This window comes from Uranotaenia lowii, chromosome 2, assembly GCF_029784155.1.
Source record: "Uranotaenia lowii strain MFRU-FL chromosome 2, ASM2978415v1, whole genome shotgun sequence".
Taxonomy (NCBI): domain Eukaryota; kingdom Metazoa; phylum Arthropoda; class Insecta; order Diptera; family Culicidae; genus Uranotaenia; species Uranotaenia lowii.
The window spans coordinates 88,841,715-88,862,342 of NC_073692.1; the positions used below are offsets into that span (position 1 = coordinate 88,841,715).

The window sequence follows — 20,628 nt, forward strand, 5'->3', positions numbered from 1 at the left end:
CGAAATTTCAATTTTCATCCATCAGAATGACTTTTTCTTCTGAATCCAAATAAATGAGAAAAATATGTGAAAGTAAAGCAAGAAGAAGTTGTTTTCATAGTTCAACCAATTATTTCGGTTGTATCCGAAATTGTCACTGTAGCAAGATGTAAACTTGCTATGTGGTGGTGTTTTTCAGATCTTGGTTAACCGTTCATCACGGTTCCCAAATTTTAAGAACTCAATTTTTTGTTGACAAAAGGAGGGTAATAAAACGAAGGGTTGAAAGATGATGAAACAATTCGCATTACCTGGGTAAAATTGACAGTCGGACCAAAATTCACTGGGTATATTATTTATAGAATCCGGCAGCATAATAGACGGTTAATTTTTCGAAGCTTTCTGAATAAAAATTTAGTGTTTATTTTTTTTCTTGTATTTTCTGTTAAACTTGTTTTTTTTATAGAGAAATAACGTTGGAACTGATGTGAAGCTGATATCATTTAAAGATTTTTGAAAATTTAAAGGCTATAATAAAGGCAGGAATAATAATGAATACGCCCTGTAGTATTTTATTTAAATTCCTGATTTTTAAAAGAATAACAAAATGTGATCCGGATAAGGAGTAAAATTTTCATTTATATATTTTTTTTCCCTTATTTTTTAGACGCCATTTTTTTTAAGAAAAGGGCAAATCATCCAATTGTTGAGAAAAAAACAAAAATATCCTACGTAAATTGTTATCGATACGGATTCCGCCACGGTATCACATGCCGCACTCTAGGAGCAGGTTTTTCCTTTCTAAAGGGTCGGATCAAGCAAAAGTAAACGATTTCCAAAAGACTCAGAGCACTGGCTCCAATCATGAGTCCAAACAAACCTCCCAAAGTACCCGCCAAATCACCAACGCCCATCAATTCCTGACGAACCATTGGCAGTATCCATTTTTCCTTAATGCTGATTGAAAGTTGAGACAAAACAAATTCCGACAAACTGAAAAAAAAAACAACATTTAACCTGTGTCAGATTCTAAAATTTAACAATAACTGATTAAAACTTAGCGTAATCTTCCCCGGCAGATCTAAAAACTGACTCTAAATCCACTGGCCTATTGGAAATTTCTACATCATAGGACAGTGATGCGCAGGCTGGCAAACAACCACACGGATTGCTAGTATTTTTTCCTATTTGCTGGGAATACATTTTGATATAGGCTCCAGAGTAGCAGCTGATTTCGCTGGGGGCGCACTCTCGCATGTCCGCGCTTCTTGGCATGGAAAATTTAACGCATCCACACAAATCGTAGGTGAAGTTAACCATACACTCCTGGATGCAGTTATGCTGGTTGTAGATCCGGAAGAACCGTAGGTATCGTTCGTTTTCGAACAAACACTGCCGACTAAATGGAAAAAATAATTAAATAAATAAATGAATATATGAAACAATAAATAAATTAACAAATTGATTATTTATATTGAATCAGTTCCGGAAAATAATCATAACAATATGAAATATAATTGCCATTGTCACGTTAATTAGCCATGAAGTGGATTTTGCATATACGTTGGAACAAATGGGGTCAAATAATCATAGAAATTTAAAGATTGCTAAACGACTCCTTAGAGTTAACCTAATGAGCTGAAAATGGTCAGTAATGCACCATCTACACCCATAGAAAAGGTTGCAAAAATCCAATTTAGCAAATTTCTGTGCCGAAAATGCGCTGAAAAGTGTACCTAGATGATCAAATTGGAAAATCACTACTGGCATTAGGACTCGAGCTCTCAACCAAAATGATATATGACCACTACATTCAAAAGAAACAAAAAAATTTTGTATGGGAGTTTCATCCTATTAGATAATTCATCCGAAAAAAAAGAGAATCGAACTTATCTACATCTCATCTCGGCTTTCCAGTCCGATATTTTAGCCGGCGGTGAAGGACTATGACAAAAAAATTTTGTTTGCTAACCGAAAGAGCTGGTACACTGAGTAAATTATCGGACTGACAAGCCGAGATGAGATGTTTCTGTAAGTTCGATTCTCACATTTTTTTTTTAATGAAATTCCCAATAGGATGAAAATCCCATAAAATGTTTTTTTCTTGTTTCACTTGAAATCTAATACTGATAATTCCACCTCCAGGGAAGTTCATTATTGAAGTAGAGTCTAATTTGTGGGTTATATAGCACACTCACGCCGAACAAAAAAACAAGATATCTCGTTGTTGGTCTGTTAGATATGTGTTAAGGTACATATCTTCATGATATTGGATAAAAACATAAAACAAATATAACAACATAAGGCGAGGGATGAATGACAGTTTAGGACAAAGGGCATTCTTCAAATAAAAAAAGTAGAGGGAAAAGATGAAAATAACATGAGAATTCGTTCGTTCGTTTTGCATGGAAACGACCCAAGTAACACCGATATTTTTGTAAGACTCTTTAAGCCTCTTATGAAACCTAAACTTGGTCTTGTAGCCTGCTATAAAACTCTTAATGTTACTTGGGGATAACTCAATGCCGTTGAGGATTAACTGTTAAATTAGAGTTCATTTAAGACGAGTCATTAGAACAAGCGTTTGTACATACTCTTGGTACGGTTGCGATCGAAGCGATTGTGATGTAGCCGTAACTTTTGGTTTAATCATCATCGAAATGCTATCACGCAAGGAAAGACCATAATAGAATTGATCGAGTGAGGGTGCTTCGTCTGGTGCATGAACGAACAGTTTAAATCCGGTCTTAGCGCCCTGAAAATAAATATGCAATGTTAGGTATTTAATAAAAAAAATCATCAAGGAAGAAAACTTCCGAATACTTGCATGGCAATAATAAGAATCATCGAAAATAGAAGAAAACAAAAAAGCTTTTAAGCCAAATCTTAATCCAGTTCCGATTTGTCTTCTTGGGTATGCTCGCATATCCATCTTATTAGTGTAACCGGTCTCACGAAACCAATTATCAGACATACCAGAAACTTCGGAATAGGCAAACTCTCGGTGAAGATTTTCCATTCTGTAGAGATTCTCAACTGATATTGAGTTAAATGTAAAGCAAACTCCACTATCGGTTATTGTTTGAGACCAAATTTCGCTACAATTAATGTTCGTATCCATCCAGCGACATATTATAAAAACTAGATCAAAATCTAAAGCAATGTCCACCAGAATTTCGACAGTTGAAGCAGAATGTTTCCCAGCAAATTTAAAGTATTTTGACATCGTCGGACAAACATGGGATAAAGCGCCGAGATAATTATAACTACAAAAAAACACGGAAAATCGAATCAGGTGGATATTTTCAATATGAATATTCTAAAAATATCTTACTCTTCCCTACTGAGTTCAACTCCATCCATGGTTCTATTGACTGCTTCGTCAATATCGTAATATCGCTGCTTAGCTTGAACGATGGGACAAACTGTAACAGCAGGAAATGGAACCTGCCACATTGGAATCTGCTGTGTCTCGTAACTGATATAGATAGGATTATCAACCCATTTCTGATAGGTTGAAACAGCGGATAGTACGCTCAAAATCGTAGCTATAATCAAACTTACGCCCCACCATCCTCGATCCATCAGTCCTTGATTGCTCATTGTCAAGTACTTCATGGTAGTGATGGAATTTTCTTGACAGTATTCCACCCACAGTAATCTTAAAGCTCTGAGAAAACGAATACGTGCCATCGTTCTACCGAATCTTGTGATGGTTTTTTTTCTGCATCCGGTTCTAACTGTTTACAGTACATAAATGAAAATAAATGAAATCAGGTCAGTTTGAAATGCAGTAGGGTCATAAGTTGTCAACGTTGAAATTTTCATCAATAATTAATGCATTCTTTGCACATCAACTGTCTACTGAAGGGCGAGTCGATTAGTGTCGTGACATTCTAGGCTTGGTAACAAAAAATGATACAAATTGTACAAATGTTATAAGAAACTAATTAAAAACAAAACAAATAAATGAAAGATTTTGATACTCAACAGGTTCAAATAAATTGAACCGATGCAAAGATTGAAATTTGTAATCTAATACGTTTGTTTATCCGTTTTCTAATCAGAAAAAAAGTGTTATAAAAAAATCATTTTCAGGTTGGAAGTGTGGTAGTAACATCTGATTAACGTATTATGGTTCCCGAAACTTCGACACGAAACCCGTTTGTGACAGACAAGGAGGCAGACAAGAGAAAAATTTGACGTTCTGAGAAAAAATCGTCATCAGGAAAGGGGGTGGGGAAGGAAGAAGGATGTTTGGTTACTTTTTTTTTCTCTAAAATATGTTCAAGCAGTACAAATTAAAAATGGCTAGTGAATAGCTCAGTTGGCAAGTAAGTTGCTTCCTGAGCCGATGTTCGTGAGTTCGAGCCCAAGAGTAAACATCGATCACAGTTGTACTGGATAAGTTCTTCAATGACTGTACGCCAACTGTATCGTTAATATAAGTGGCGTATGACATAAATGATATTAAAACAATTTCAAACGAAACAAAAAAACAAATTAAAAAATAATTTAAGAAGATTTGATGATTCTTTTTAAACTTCTTACATTCTATGTTTGTCGTATTTCATTGCAACTTATAAAAATACGTTATAAAATCTTTTTAATGATTAGCTTAACATGTGTAATGAAGTCTTCAAAAACAAAATAAGACATTTTCTTTCAGAAAATTCAAAGTTTAAACCATATATATGTGCAGGTTCTGCTTCGCGTTCTCGGCTGAACGGGAGACACGCGACCTATCTTCCTGAATATCGTTATTTAACTGACGACCGCTCACGGCACGACAGCTCAGCCGTCGTGTGTGTGTGCGTGTAGTAAGGACGATGGAGAGAGATTATCAACACGGAAAGGCCTATCAACCGAGAGAGTGTCGCGCTCGCAATCATCGGCTACACATCTCTCCCCTATACAATAATGCAAAAAAACAGATACAAAATTTCTCATCGAGAATATGCATACATATGCATATTTGATTTTTTTTATTTTCGAACTTTCATCAAACCATTCTTGTTCGCATCGTTTACATTTTCTTTTATGCTTATTTATGCCAATAATATTCTTAATCTACGATTTTCTATGTTCAGGAAAAATATTGAGGCGTTCCGTTACTCATTGATAACGTGTTCATAAACTTTCGATAGACAACGCGAGGAGTGTTCTGAACATTCACTTCATGAATTTAAGTTGGATCGGGAGGACCAACATGAGGAGTGTTCTGAAGGTTCACTTTACAAATTCACGTTGGATCAGGAGGACCCACATGAAACTAGTTCAAAAGGTTAACTTCATGAATTTACGTTAAATAGGGAGGATCATCATTTACGTTGGCTTGAGGTGACCAACATGAAATGGTTTCTGATTGTTTCTTTGACTAGTTTGCACGTGATGGTAAGCTTTCTATCAATCAGACCATTCTCAATGGATCTGGAGCTTGGGTAGCAACATGCTATCTCTTAATTCGTTCTTACTGTGCTTGTTCGATTGCTATAAGAATCTTTTGACCTCTCGTTAATGTAGGGTTTTCAGTTATTTTTTTATTTCTCGTTTATTTTATTATTTATCGTTTATCATTCCAGTTGGATAATCTAAGAGAACTAGGACGAATTGAACCTTCTTTAACGAATTCGACCTATAACTCAATACTTCATTGCAATAAAGCTTGAATTGAATTACAATCTAAACTTGGTTTGGCTTAGGTGCCTCTCAAACTGATCTTCACACCATTGCAGCTGAAAGCTATACTTTTTCTGTTGGACCTCCCGTCTTGACGATTATTGAGATGTGGACCTTCCGTCTCACTTTTCCTGTTGGACCTTCCGTCAAACAATTACGCACATGTAGACCTTCCATCTTACTATTTTTGTTGGACCAAGTGATAACTCAGATGTAGACCTTCCGTCTCACCTTTTTTTGATGGACCCCCCTAGCCAACGCTTGCTTCATGAGGGGCTCTCACATATGGATGATATATCCATATACAACTGTGAAAAGTGTATGAAATAACAAACCGGCATTTATTAATCAATTGAGAACTCGAACCTTTGATTGAGCTCCCACCGTAATCAAACTTCAGTCGGAACTCCCATCACGACTAGAACCTCGAGCTTTTGATTGGAACTTCCATCGCAATCAAACTTCAGTCAGAACTCTCATCTCGACTGGAAAAACTGAAGCTTTTGAATGGAAACCTCACCGCAATCAAACTTTAGTCGGGACTCTTATCTCTACTGGAAAACTGGTTGGTTATCAAAACGCGGTATCAAAGAAACAATCAGAAAACATTTCATGTTGGATCCCTTAAGCCAACGTAAATTATCATCCTCCCTATTTAACGTAAATTCGTGAAGTTAACCTTTTGAACTAGCTTCATATAGGTCCTCCTGATCCAACCTGAATTTGTGAAGTGAACCTTCAGAACATTCCTCATGTTGGTCCTCCCGATCCAACGTAAATTTATGAAGTGAACCTTCAGAACACTCCTCGCGTTGGTCCTCCCGATCCAACGTAAATTTATATAACTGACCTCCGTAGACTTTCACAGTTCTTAGATGATATTATAAAACATCAATTTCATTACGTATCTGAAAGTTTATTTACCACAGATATAATATCTCTATTTTGTTTTTTTAGTGATTGTAATTTTTAAAATTTTCTATAACTAGACTCAAACATTTGTTTTTACGCTACGGATATATTTGGATTCTTCTATAAGTTGTTATCTCGATGTTCGATTATCTTGATGTTTTAGTTTTCCATGTTCACAACAAAGCACAGCGTGATAGAATTACAAACAGCCTTATGTTTTACTCATTTCTCATAAGCTTTTTTCTTATACGATGCAAATAGTATTTTTGGGATCTTTTTCCAAATTTCTTAAATTTTATTATGAAATGAAATTTATAATGATGTTATATTTTTTAATTTTAAAACATTCCAAATTAAATGCTTCAGTTCAGATTTTTCCAAATTTTGATTCTAATAAAAGAAATCATCTGAATCTGCAAATAATTAAAACTCTCTTCAGTAAAAATTGATCAATTTAAAAATGAAACAATGATGCAAATCAAATGATGTTAATCAGTTGAAACATTGCTATCAAAAAAGGGACCAACGCAAACAAGTACTTATGTGGGAGGAAAAAACACCCGTTAGCCGAACAAGGCGAACTATTGTAAACGCCTGTGCGCGGCGGGTTTATTGCAAACATTTTTCATTTTACTCTATTTTAATGTTACCAATCAGAATCTCAACAACAGTGAACTCCAATCACTTACTCAAAGTATAAAAACATTATCGACATATTAAAGATCCTTTGATAAGGAAAACATACGCGGCACAAAAACAGCCTTCATTTGATTTAACTAAAGTAACGACTGGTAAACGGTGGATAATGTGCAACGCGAGACCCCATAGTGGTCATATCACCTCTTATTCACAACTCCTATCTCTACCTCCCCGTGGTACCGGCTGGGTTGCGAGTAACCTAAGCGGAGACCGGGTACCCAACCCCGGTGGATGCTTTAGTCGCATGCAGACTGAGAAGGTGGCCGCACGCGTCTGTTCTCCAGGTCAGGGGCGGCGTGCAACAACAACCGAGCGTGTGTTCTCCAGGTCAGGGGCGGCTCAAACAGCGTCTGTCTTGCAGCAAGCGGCTGAATTTATTAAATGGGGCTCCCGCCAGCTAAGTCCAAGATGGCAGCCTCATCGCGGGATAGGGACTTTAAGCTAACAACCTACTGCTCCCGATTCATATACTTGTTACGAAATCCGAAAGAAATGACCGATCTGGAACTTTGGCGACGACTTTTAGCATGAAAACACGGACACGAATTGGAACTTCGAATGTTTAAACCCTTGCTCAACAAGGCAAGCTGGCTCAACTTGCTAGAGAAGCTAGCCGCCTCAAACTTGAAATTCTGGGACTGAGCGAAGTCCGTTGGCCTAACACTGGAGAACACAAGACACAGTCCGGGCAAGTCCTGCTTTACTCTGGCATACGAGGAGAACATGCTACTCGGGAACGAGGAGTTGGTTTCCTGTTAAGCCCGTAGGCCTACGCGGCCCTCATTAGATGGGAACCGATAAACGAAAGAATAATCGTAGCCAGATTAAGAACACGGGTTAGAAACCTTACAATGGTCCAGTGTTATGCGCCAACTGACGTTGCCGACTTACAGGAGAAAGAGCAGTTTTACAGTCAACTGAACAGCGTGGTAGAGAAAATTCCGAAGGGTGACATTCAAATCCATTTGGGCGACTTCAACGCAAAGATTGGCTCCGACAATCAGGACCTTGAGCGCATCTTGGGGTGCCATGGTCTAGAACAGATGAGCGAAAACGGGGAGCTGTTTGTAGAATTTTGTGGCAACAACAACAATGATCGGTGGATCGCTCTTCCCCCATCGACCAGCACATAAGGTGACTTGGATATCCCGAGATTTTTTTTTATTTTTTTTATTCAAATGATTATTTATTAAGGCCATTTACTTTTACAAGTTTGATTGGGCCGGGGGTCAATCATACAAAATAATGTAGGGTAGGAATCGACGCAAGGTCAGGATTTGGGAAGGGAAGTGGAATGAGGATATGTTTTGCGAGTTGCGCTTCGTGAACGGGTCAAGATTGAACAGTTGTTCCCAACTGTGTGAAGATTTTTATCTTCCACATTTTCGACCGGCATGGGAGGGGGTGGCTGGGAAGTGATTCTCTTCCTAGGGGGGGAATCGGATTCCAACGCGGGACTTGGTTTTGTGGGGCCTGCAGTGAAGTGATCTCTCTTCGGTTGTTGCTTGGTAGTTAGCTGCTGCTGTTGATGATCTTCTTGTTGGTTTGTTCCTTTCTGTTGCGGTACTGTCTGGGCTGAATGTTTCGTTCGGTTCATATTGTGTTGTTGAATCTGTCGCTTTACAATTTCGGCATAAGTAGAGTTTGGACTATTTTCTTCTAGTTTCTTGCGTGCGGCTGTTAAGGTGATTCCCTGTTCGGTAATGAGTTTCAGTGCTGCGGATTCAAACACCCATATTGGGAACGACTTGTCAGTAGGCGAATGATTTTTTTTGCAATTCTGGCAAAACTTAGCTTTAGCAGTGCCACTCGCACTCTCATGGTTAGCTGAGCAAATTGTACATGCTACCGGATTATTGCATCTTATTTTCGGGAGGCCGTAGGTTAGACACTGCCGACACAACATCGGTTGGGGGTAATAAGGTCTAGTTCTCACTCTAAGCAATCCAAAATCGATAAATTCTGGTACGACAGTACAATTTATCGTCAACACCAGGGTAGGTGTATTAACGATTTTACCTGCTATCTTCTTCGTTATTCGGCGAACATTTATTATTTTCTGGGGAGCAAGCTCATCCTCAATTTATTTATCCGTCATATCATCTACTTCATTACACCAAACTACGAATTTGCGCGAGTTAAACTCTGGATGGCGACCAATCTCAATCGGTGTGCCATCTTTCAAAGCGGTCAACGTAAATAACTTCCTACCTTGGTCCTTGCTTCGGATTTTGATGACATACCATTGTTTTTGCTTTTCGTAGTAGCCTCCTTCCCGCATACTCCTCTACCGACTTCCCAATAACGAAAGGGTTCTTGGGAAGTGTGTGGCCTGGTTTAGCTCGTAAAAACATGTTATATAGCCTCCCTCGCAGGTTTTCGGTGTCCATCCACTCAGGAATGGTCCGACCAGGACTGTCTCCCGGTGAAGGACTCATCACTACTTCACTTCACTTCGCATCCAATAGAGAAAAAAAACAGTTGCCTTTTCGATTTAAAACAAGCACACTCCTGAAAGTGCGACCAATCGTCTCGAAGGCAGAGAGTGAACTGATATCCCGAGATGACCGAACAGAAAATCAAATAGACCACATTTGCATCAGCCGAAAATGGAGAAGGAGCCTTCTTGATGTCCGCAACAAACGAAGCGCAGACATTGCATCTGACCATCACCTCGTCCTTGGCGAGATACGACTAAGAGTTGCGCGTGTCCAACGGCGCGAGGAGAAAGTCGGGTGTCGATACGACGTCCGCCGGTTGGAGAATCCAGAGGTGAAAAGGGCATACGTTGAACAGCTAGAATCTCGAGCCTCGGAATTGCCGACAGACGGAACAGTCGAAGAACAGTGGTGTGGAATCAAGAATGCCTTTATCACGACGAGCCATGGTACTCTCGGTAAAGTGTGTGGAAGAAGAAGTGAATGGATGTCGGATGAAACTTGGAGGATGGTCGATGATCGGAGAAAGGCGAAAGTCGCCCGCTTACGATATGCGGAGCTGGAAAAGGCAGTTAAACGAGCTTGTAGACGAGACAAGAGAGCCTAGACAAACTCCCTAGCCGAAGCCGAAGCCGAAGCCGAAAGAGCCGCCGCCAATGGAGATATCCGATTACTATATGACATTTCTCGCCGCCTCAGTGGTGCAAGGACTAATGCAAGAATGCCGTTGAAAGACCGAGCAGGTCAGTTATTGACCAATCGAACAGATCAGCTCAAACGATGGACTGAGCACTTCGAACAACTCTTCCGAGTCACGAATAGCGATGGGCAACAGAATCCGCGGTTCGAAGCGCCAACAGTAAGTCGCATAAATGGCGTCAACTCGGAAGCGCCTTCGCTGGCTGAAATAGAAGCGGCAATCAAAAACATGAAATCCAACAAAGCACCTGGGATCGATTGCATCCCTGCTGAAATGTTCAAAGCCGACCCTGCCCTGTCAGCACAAATGTTGCACCGTTTTTTCGCTGACATCTGGGATACTGCAACATTCTCGGCCGACTGGATGCAAGGTATCCTCGTAAAGGTCCCGAAGAAAAGAGACCTGACAAAGTGCGGTAACTGGCGAGGCATAAAGTTGATCTGTACAACCCTCAAAGTACTCTGCAAAGTGATCGTGAACAGGATCCAGGAGAAAATTGACGCTACACTCCGACGGCAACAAGCTGGATTCCGATCCGGACGATCATGTGTGGACCACATCACAATGCTACGAATCATACTGGAACAAATCAACGAATTCCAGGACTCTCTTCTGCTGGTTTTCGTTTATTTCGAAAAAGCATTCGACCGACTTAACCATGAAAACATCTGGGCGGCTCTAAGGCGACGAGAGGTCCCAGAGAAACTAGTCCATCTCATCGAAGCACAATACGAGGCATGGTGTCTTGTCCGAAAAAATCCCGGTAACTGCAGAAGTGAGACAAGGATGTATCTTATCACCGCTACTTTTTCTCATCGTAATGGATGAGTTTCTGACTGGATCGATCGACTGTGCACCGAACCAAGGATTGCCGTGGAATCCTTCAACAATGGAGCAACTGAACGACCTTGACCTGGCTGACGATATTGTTTTTCTCGCCAAACACAACCGGATATGCAAAGCAAACTCGACGACCTCACCGAAAGTTCTAAGGCAGCAGGTCTCAAAGTCAATGTCGGAAAGACCAAGTCGATGGAGGTCAACACAGCAAATCCCTCCAGTTTCATGGTAGCTGGGCAACAAGTTGAGAAAGTGGAGTGCTTCCAGTATCTTGGTTGCCAGATAACGCCTGATGGTGGTACCAGGAAAGACATCGAAACCCGGATCAGAAAGGCCCGATTTGCGTTTGCGAGTCTCCGAAACATCTGGCGGTCACGCCAGATCTCTCTACGAACGAAAATCCGAATCTTCAACTCAAACGTCAAATCCGTATTGCTGTACGGGTGTGAAACTTGGTGCACATATGCGGTAACGACGCGAAAACTGCAAGTATTTGTAAACCGCTGCCTGCGGAATATCATCCGTGCTTGGTGGCCTGGCAACTGGATCTCGAATAAAGGGCGCTAGAAACCGAGATTCGGGAACATTAGTGGAGATGGATTGGGCACACGCTGCGGAAAGATGAAAACGAGATTTGCAGAGAGGCGCTAGATTGGAATCCAGAAGGTCATCGAAGAAGAGGCAGACCCAGAAACTCGTGGCGGCGCAGTTTAGCCGCTGAAATCTGAACTGTCGACGACAATCTTGACTTGGACCAGGTGAAGACGCTGGCTCCGGATCGTCAACAGTGGAGGTCTTTTACCACGGCCCTATGCACCGGTGGATCGGCGCGGGATCATTAAGTAAGTAAGTAAGTAAGTAAGTAAAAATGTCTATTTAACTTTTTTTTCTTTCTTTGCCTAGCTACCTTGTCTCTTTCGTTTTAATCATTTCTAAATCATGATACTTCTGAAGAAATGTCAATTTTAAGCTTTATATCCATTTATGCTTCTTTTGGAAAGTTGAAGAATATCGTGTTTACCGACGAGAAACTCTTCACCGTACAGCAGTTCGTGAATAAGCAGAACGATAGAGTTTGGGTGCCAAACAGATCACGAGCCATGCCGACTTGCTGACGGCCACCCGGCGACAGAAACCAGTATCGGTGATGGTTTGGGCCGGAATCACCCGTGATGACCGGACTCCGCTGATTTTTGTCCCTGAAGGAGTTAAGATCAACCAAAATACATATCGGGTACTAGTTCTACAGAATGTCGTTGAACCGTGGGCACGTCGACATTTTGGTTCCAGAGATTGGGTTTTCCAACAGGACTCGGCGCCGGCTCACAAAGCGAAGAAAACCCAACTTTGGATTGCGCAACATTTTCCAGGGTTAATTTCGAGCTCCGACCCAGTAAGCGCGTCCTCTCAAAAATCGACAGAGCATGCAAAAAATTGAGAGTTGAGTCACCGAACTTAGAATAAAACGGTTTATTTCGGCGACAAACCAAAAGAACGCAAATATTCTCATTCGGCATACGACATCCCGGCAGCTTGCCAGGTCGGGTCAGAACTGCACCGAATCTTTTTGGGACCGAATGAATGGCAAAACCCTCTTGTGGAGACATTCTTCTTTGTAGACATTCCCATTCATTGTGTCCTCAGTGGTGAAAATCTTAGTCTTCTTCCCACAGCTACAGATCCCTTGCTGAATCATCAACTTTCGAGCAAATTTATCTGCGAAATCAAACTTGAATCTACCCGCAACATTCCCTTTACGATTCGCAAGGTAAAATTTGTTACCGGGTATTTGTCCACAATCCATTTTGACGTAAGTTTCGTCGTCCATCAAAATGCATCCGTTGCATCCGTGCATCGGTCAACACTTTCTCGTACAACTGCCTTGCCCTGGTTTTGGCAACCAGATTTTGTTTCAGCGTCCTGTTGGTGTGTTTGCTTGCATGATACGACCGCAAGCCTTCTCGCAAACAAATTCGTCGAGCTGTACTGTGGTTGTCTTGAACCCTGTCAAGCCAAATTTGGTTCGATTTGCTCAAATAGTTATAAATTTATGCAACAAAAAAGGTATGGAAGCCCTTCTCCACCCTTCTTATATCCCCACTGGAAGAAGAGAGGGGTCTGAAATAATCATAGAGAAATTTCTCGTACTCCAATACCCTCACATGGTATATTTGGTTCCATTGGCTTGATTAGCTCTCGGAAAGTTACCCTAGATTATTTCGATTCAATATAAATGAGAAAAATACGAGAATGTAATGCAAAGAGACGTTGTTTTCATAGTTCAACCAATTATTTCGATAGTATCAGAAATTATCACTGAAGCAAGATGTAAACTTGCTATGTCGTGGTGTGTAATGATCTAAAAAGAATAACTAAATGTGATCCGGATAATGAGTAAAATTTTCGACATACAAATTTATCTTGTTTATAAACTTATTTTTTCCCTTTTTTTTTTTTAAGACGCCATTTCTTTTTTTTTTAAAGCATTGGATCCGATTGTTGAGAAAAAATACAAATATTCTACGTAAATTGTTATCGATATGGATTCCGCCACGGTATCACATACCGTTTTCTAGGAGCAGGTTTTTCCTTTCTAAAGGGTCTTATGAGGCAGAAGTAAACGATTTCCAAGAGACTCAAAGCACTCACTCCAATCATGAGTCCGAACAAACCTCCCAAAGTACCCACCAAATCACCAACGCCCATCAATTCCTGACGGACCATTGGCAGTATCCATTTGTCTTTAATGCTGATCGAAATTTGAGACATAACAAATTCCGACATACTGAAAAAATAAAATAAATTTTAACCTGTGTTAGATTTAAACTATAACAATAACTTATAAATACTTGGCGTTATCTTGTCCGTAAGCTCTAAAAATCGACAGTATATCCAGTGGCATATTGGAAATTTCTACATCATAGGACAGTGATCCGCAGGCTGGCAAACAACCACAAGGATTGCTAGTATTTTTCCCGATTTGCTGGGAATACATTTTGATATAGGCTCCAGAGTAGCAGCTGATTTCGCTGGGGGCGCACTCTCGCATGTCCGCGCTTCTTGGCATGGAAAATTTAACGCATCCACACAAATCGTAGGTGAAGTTAACCATACACTCCTGGATGCAGTTATGCTGGTTGTAGATCCGGAAGAACCGTAGGTATCGTTCGTTTTCGAACAAACACTGTCGACTAAATAAAAAAAAATTAACAAATTAATTTTTCATAATTATGGGATTTTGTGAATCAAAAAGAATTGCCGCTTAATCAATTTTGAGTAAAAGAGTATTTTTTGGGTAAATTCTCAAACAGATATGATAAAATCACGAGTCTCGCATTTCAATCTTTTCAGAACAATATCGTCTCTTAAAGTTCAAACGAACCAATTGCGAAAAATCATCATAACAAGAAGTAATATAAGCCAATGTCACGTTAACTTTCCAAAAAAGTTAATTTTTAATATTCGCCGGGACAAAAGAGGTCAAATTTTCAAAGAAACTTGAGGATTGTTAAACGACTCCTTAGAGTAAACCAAATGAGCTGAAATTTACCAGAAAGGCGCCATCTAGCATGCTTAGGGCATCCGCAGCAATCGCGAGTATAGTGAAAATGCTCACAAGTTTAATCATTTTCATACCGCACCGGGGGTTAGTATGAGGGTGAGCAAAATAGGGCCGTTGCCGTCGGGACCGACAAAATCACCAAATTAGCTCACTAGAAAGGGGCGAGAGCAAACATGCACTGAAAAAAAATCTACCGTTTAATGCTGAGCTAAGCAAACTACGTTCAGCGTGTAAAGTTTGTTTACATTTCATTGCGCGAGAAAAAGGTGAAAATTAGGACTCGGGAAAAAACGGAAGATGCTTGAGACTACAATTCCGGGTGCAACGGTAGCTGTATTAGCTCCCGAAAGCACAGACATGGCATCAGCAACAACGAACAAAACGGTAAATAGTAACTATAATTTTTAATAAATTCCCAGGCTTGACTAATTGAATTTTTCTCTTCCAGAATCCTACAAATTTGGCTTGTTCCGAACTCTAGCTTAATCTCATATTTGCAACTGAAAGATCCCAAGGATTTCAATCTAGACGCTGTAAATAGTCCCGAAAAATGCTGCGCTCTAAATCTCTGTAATTGCTACAAATCAATATGGTAAGTTGATAACAAAACGTAGCCAAAAGTTATTGTTTATTTAAAAAACATTTTGATTTCATTAGGTCTTATTCGCCATTCGGATACTGTCTGCATACCTCAATGGAAATCAAGTGCTGTATCATCTGTGCCGAAAGAAATTGTGGCTCGTTGCACGTTTGGAATAAAACAACCGACCACCCTTTGGGGTTTGAAAATACATTGTACTGGCCCCTCCGAAATCGGAATTTAACCATAAACAGCTTCATTCTATTCCGGCTCAAATCGGTTCGAGCAGAAATGGTGCTAACACAGGGAATTTCAGTGAACGATTTATAGAGAAAATATATGTTCGATTATAGACTATCAAATGTTTATTGGCGATATTTTTTATCTAACAAAGTGTTGAATAAAATGATGAATTCAAGTTAAAATAACAAAATAGCAATATTCGCATGTTACCTTAACTAGAAATGTACTATGGGTTTTATGATGACTGTCTGTGGTACCATATGCGAAGCTATTTCTTTAAAGATCTCTTAACAGTTTAGATCAGAAGCTTTCCTAAACAGTTTATAAGTGCTATAACCATTTGTGAACGTATATCGTTATAACGTTTTTTTGAAACTTTCATCACTAAGGTCCAAATTGAGTATCAATATAAGGTTAAATTTCATGAATATTTCACGTACGATATTGTACAATCTCTAAAAATATACATATATCAGAACTTGTTCGTCGGAATCTAATTTAAGAATTTATCAGGCAATTGTTTACTAAAGCCTTAAAATTAAATAAAAACTTCAATGCATAGAATTCAACACAGTGTAATATTTGAATACAATTGAAAAAATTAATTATTTTCGAATGAATAAATAACTACTGCTTTGAATTCATTTATATGAACATTTTTTTTCAATTCCCTTTTTTCAGTGTAACAATTAAAACTCGCCGCGATGCTCACCCAACTGGTGCGCGAAAGAGTGTGTATCCTAAAACCGGTCCGCTGAAATGAGCAAAACCGGGCCGCGTATACTCACTTATTGGTGCGTTTGCTCTTAGGAACGATTTCAGTCCCCAAGATTTTGATGGAAAAAGTATAGTGAAAATCGGCTAACCAGTTCAGTATCTAACCAAGTGCACCACCTAAGGCAGTTAGCTAACGGAGATTTATTGTAATTGAGTTTCGGCCAGCACGGGCTCGGTACATTATTTGACAATATCCTTGCTTGCTGATTGTTTCCATCCTGCTTGGTCTTATGATAGGATATGGGATATGATTTTTTTGGTTTCTTTCAGACATATACAATGCGGTTGCGCTGGGAGGACAATGCCAGTTATTAGAAAGCTTGTTGGTGCCGGTCCGGCATAGAATCTCATACTGATAATTCCACCTCCAGGGAAGTTCATCATTGGAGTAGAGTCTGATTTGTGGGTTCATATGGCGCACTCACGCAGATCGAAAAAACAAGATATCTCTTTGTTGGTTCGAAATGTGCTAAGATATCATCATGATATTGGACAAATACATAACATAAATCTAACAACATAAGGCGAGAGATGAATGACAGTTTAGAACACTGTTCATCTTCATATCAATAATGTAGAAGAAAAAAAGAACATCATAATTCGTTGGTTCGTTTTGCTTGGAAACGATAACTCAATGCCGTTGAGGATAAACTGTTAAGAGTGCATTTAAAATGAGTCAATAAAACAAGAATTTGTACATACTCTTTGTATGGTTGCGATCGAAGTGATTGTGATGTAGCTGTAACTTGTGGTTTAATCATCATCGAAATACTATCGCGCAATGAAACATGATAGTAGAATTGATCGAATGAAGGTGCTTCGTCTGGAGGATGAACAAACAGTTTAAATCCGGTCTTGGCGCCCTGGAAATAAAAAGGTGACATTAGGTTGGTTAAATCAAATTCATCAAGAAAAAAACCCAAATACTTGCATGGCAATAATAAGAATCATCGAACATATAAGAAAGCAAAAAAGCTTTTAAGCCAAATCTTAATCCAGTTCCAATTTGTCTTCTTGGGTATGCTTGCATATCCACGTTATTAGTGTAACCGGTCTCACGAAACCAATCATCAGACATACCAGACACTTCGGAATAGGCAAACTCTCGGTGAAGATTTTCCAATCTGTACAGATTCTCAACTGATATTGAATTGAATGTAAAGCAAACTCCGCTATCGGTTATTGTTTGAGACCAAAGTTTGCTACAATTAATGTACGTATTCATCCAGCGACATATTATAAAAACTTGTTCAAAATCCAAAGCAATGTCCACCAACATTTCGACAGTTGAAGCTGAATATTTCCCGCCAAATTTAAAATATTTTGACATCGTCGGACATACATGGGATAAAGCGCCGAGATAATTATAACTACAAAAAAACACGGAAAATAGAATCAGAGGAATATTTTAAATATATTCATAAAACAACTTACTCTTCTCTGTCGAGCTTACCTCCATGCATGGCTCTATCGACTGCTTCGTCAATATCGTAATATTGAGCCTTACCTTGGACGATGGGACAAACTGTAACAGCAGGAAATGGAACCTGCCACATCGGAATCTGCTGTGTCTCGTAACTGATATAGATAGGATTATCAACCCATTTCTGATAGGTTGAAACAGCGGATAGTACGCTCAAAATCGTAGCTATAATCAAACTTACACCCCACCATCCTCGATCCATCAGTCCTTGATTGCTCATTGTCAAGTACTTCATGGCGCTGATGGTATTTTCTTCACAGTATTCCACCCATAGTATTCGCAAAGCTCTGAGGAAACGAATACGTGCCATCGTTCTACCGAATCCTCTGTTGGTTTTTTTTCTGCATCCGGTTCTAACTGTTTACAGTACATAAATGAAACTAAATGGAATCAGGCCAGTTTGCCATGCAGTATGGCTTATAAGTTGTCAACGTTGAAATTTTAATCAATTATTAATGCATTTGTTGCACACTCACTATCTACTGAAGGGCGAGTCTAATAATGTCGTGACACTTTAGGCTTCCTATAAAAAATATCAGAGAATTTTTTCACAAATATCGTTAACAAAAAATGACACAAATGGTACAAATGTCCAAATTCACAATTTAAAAAAAACATCTATAGACCCCGAAAACAACAGAGAAAATATCCGATTTTGGCACATGTGTCAAAATTGAACGGATTTTTTTTTAAACGGCAGTACCGTAATCCGGGGTAAGATTGATCACTTTTTTCAATGTATGTGTATTTAATGTGTGTATGATAGGAGTGTATGAGTGAAATGTCAAATTGCATTATTGATCATGGTATTGGTATTTGATTCTGGTCTCATCGGAGAAAAAAGGAGAACAAGTTGTAGTTAGTCTATATAAACTAACTTTAGAGACGATAGTCACGTTTGTCCTCGATCTGAGCGAACCGATAAAAAAGGGAAGTTACCACAGGGGTAACATTGATCAGTCTCTATTTTGACGGTTTTAACGAGTTTTCTTGATCATAAAGAATACCAAAACCTTAAAACCTTCTGAATTTCTTCGGTACCAAGGTTCTGGCTTTCCTTCGCAAAGCCAAACTTCTGCATAAAATCTGAACCCTCAATGACCCAAACGTGTTCAACACTATTTCCATCGAGGAAGAATGACATAAATGGGTTTTAATCCTATCAAAAAGAAATAAAAAAGACATTGCTGTTCATAATGTGTTAAGGCCGAACAACAATTAAAATCGAAAGACGGACAGTGATTTTTAAAATTACTATCATTAAATTTAAACTACAAAAACAATGAACTCCCTAGGCCCAACCACTATTCCTCTTTTAATTTTTCCTTCAAACTTTACCATTTGATAGGGTTTCAAGACTTTTGTCCTAGACTGGCTCATTCTTGGAAAACGTTCCTTTAACAAAAATTATACATTTACAAGAGAAAAAAGTTGATCTCTCACATAAATCACTACACGTTTTGATAACTTAAAATTTTTAAAACGTAGGAAAAAGTATTGAGATATTTTAACTTCATACTTAGTAATTGATGATTATCTGGAAAATTTTCATGTTGATAAAAGATACCCCGATGATCAATGCTACCCCGTTTTACGTTACCTTATAGTTTTCGCTATAACAGAACCTTTTTTTTCTAAGACACCTGGCAAAGCGGCTAAATTGCAAAATCTGTTAGAGGCCTATTACAAAGAAAAACTACAAAAATTTGTTGATGCAAATTTTAATACAAATCAGTACAATCAAGTGGGAAGAAAATAAGGGCGAATTCATTAGAATAATTTAATAATACTTGTTTTATTCAAGGTGGAAGGAAATATTTTGAGTATCAAGCATCAAGATATCGACATTTTTATTATCAGAACGCCTCAAATCACTGCAAGGTGATTGAATCGGCTAATAATTAATTAGCTTCGCCAGCTTTTGTAATATTTTGAAAGTTTTATTTCTAGATATTCAAATGTATGATTAGGTATAAATATCTAAACCACTTATGGTCGTCTTTATGATCTTACAATCCTGTGTGCGATGCATGAATTTAGTTTGTTATCTAATATGTTTGTTTATTTGTTTGTGTAATCAGAAAATAAGTGAGATAGGTTCTGGGTGAAAGTGTGTTGAATACAGTAGTAACCTGATGATTTTTGAGGGTCTTTGAATCTTCCCTAAAATTGAAAATTGGGTACATTTTAACGACTTAAAAACACTTTTTTTTTCAGTTTTCTAAAAAAAATTAGTTTGCGAGTTAGATTCGGCTAGATTATTTGTAAATAAAATAAATCCATATTTCAAAGCAACATCACTTTGGCATCGCTAACAGAAAAATTAGTGCCGATAGTTAAATCGCTACCTCAGTCAAAGCAAGCGATCGCTTATTTAAACCGCTAAATATGCTGTAAAATTTATCGCTTAAATTTGAAGCGCTAATCGCTAACCGCTAACTTTTGATCGAAAATCGTACACCGATGATTTGATGTTTTTTGGACTTAGGGGCTGTTCACTAATTACGTAAGCACATAGGGGGGGTGGGAAGGTTTCACATTTGCTTACGATCTCTTACTAGGGGGGCAGGGGGGGTTTCCAAAAATCTTACCTAAGAAATGTTAAATTAAAAATTCATCACAGCCACAGCCATACGAAACCATATTACTCAGGTTTTTTATTACTCACTACCTATTTCTTGGTTAATTTTGATGTTATGTTAGTTATCTTTGAATTAATGAAAAAATTGCAGGTTC

General features: G+C 38.8%; 2 protein-coding genes and 1 long non-coding RNA gene across 3 annotated transcripts; 1 reads left to right on the top strand and 2 right to left on the bottom strand.

Annotated features, from left to right (window-relative positions):
* Positions 1-719: 719 nt before the first annotated feature.
* LOC129741648 (pickpocket protein 28-like) lies at positions 720-3,672 on the bottom strand. The gene is made up of 4 exons (XM_055733396.1): positions 3,544-3,672; positions 2,574-2,734; positions 1,034-1,378; positions 720-972 (listed from the first exon to the last, which is right to left on the bottom strand). The coding sequence occupies exons 1-4, from the start codon at positions 3,670-3,672 to the stop codon at positions 720-722; spliced, it is 888 nt and encodes a 295-aa protein (XP_055589371.1).
* A 10,107-nt stretch (positions 3,673-13,779) lies between these two features.
* Positions 13,780-18,202, bottom strand: LOC129741649 (pickpocket protein 28-like). The gene is made up of 6 exons (XM_055733397.1): positions 18,074-18,202; positions 17,844-18,016; positions 17,341-17,779; positions 17,112-17,272; positions 14,097-14,438; positions 13,780-14,032 (listed from the first exon to the last, which is right to left on the bottom strand). Exons 1-6 carry the CDS (start codon positions 18,200-18,202, stop codon positions 13,780-13,782), a joined length of 1,497 nt encoding a protein of 498 aa, XP_055589372.1.
* On the top strand, positions 15,055-15,692 carry LOC129748176 (uncharacterized). Its single transcript, XR_008737671.1, has 3 exons — positions 15,055-15,193; positions 15,258-15,401; positions 15,467-15,692. It is a non-coding gene; the product is annotated as an uncharacterized LOC129748176 (long non-coding RNA).
* Positions 18,203-20,628: the final 2,426 nt, after the last annotated feature.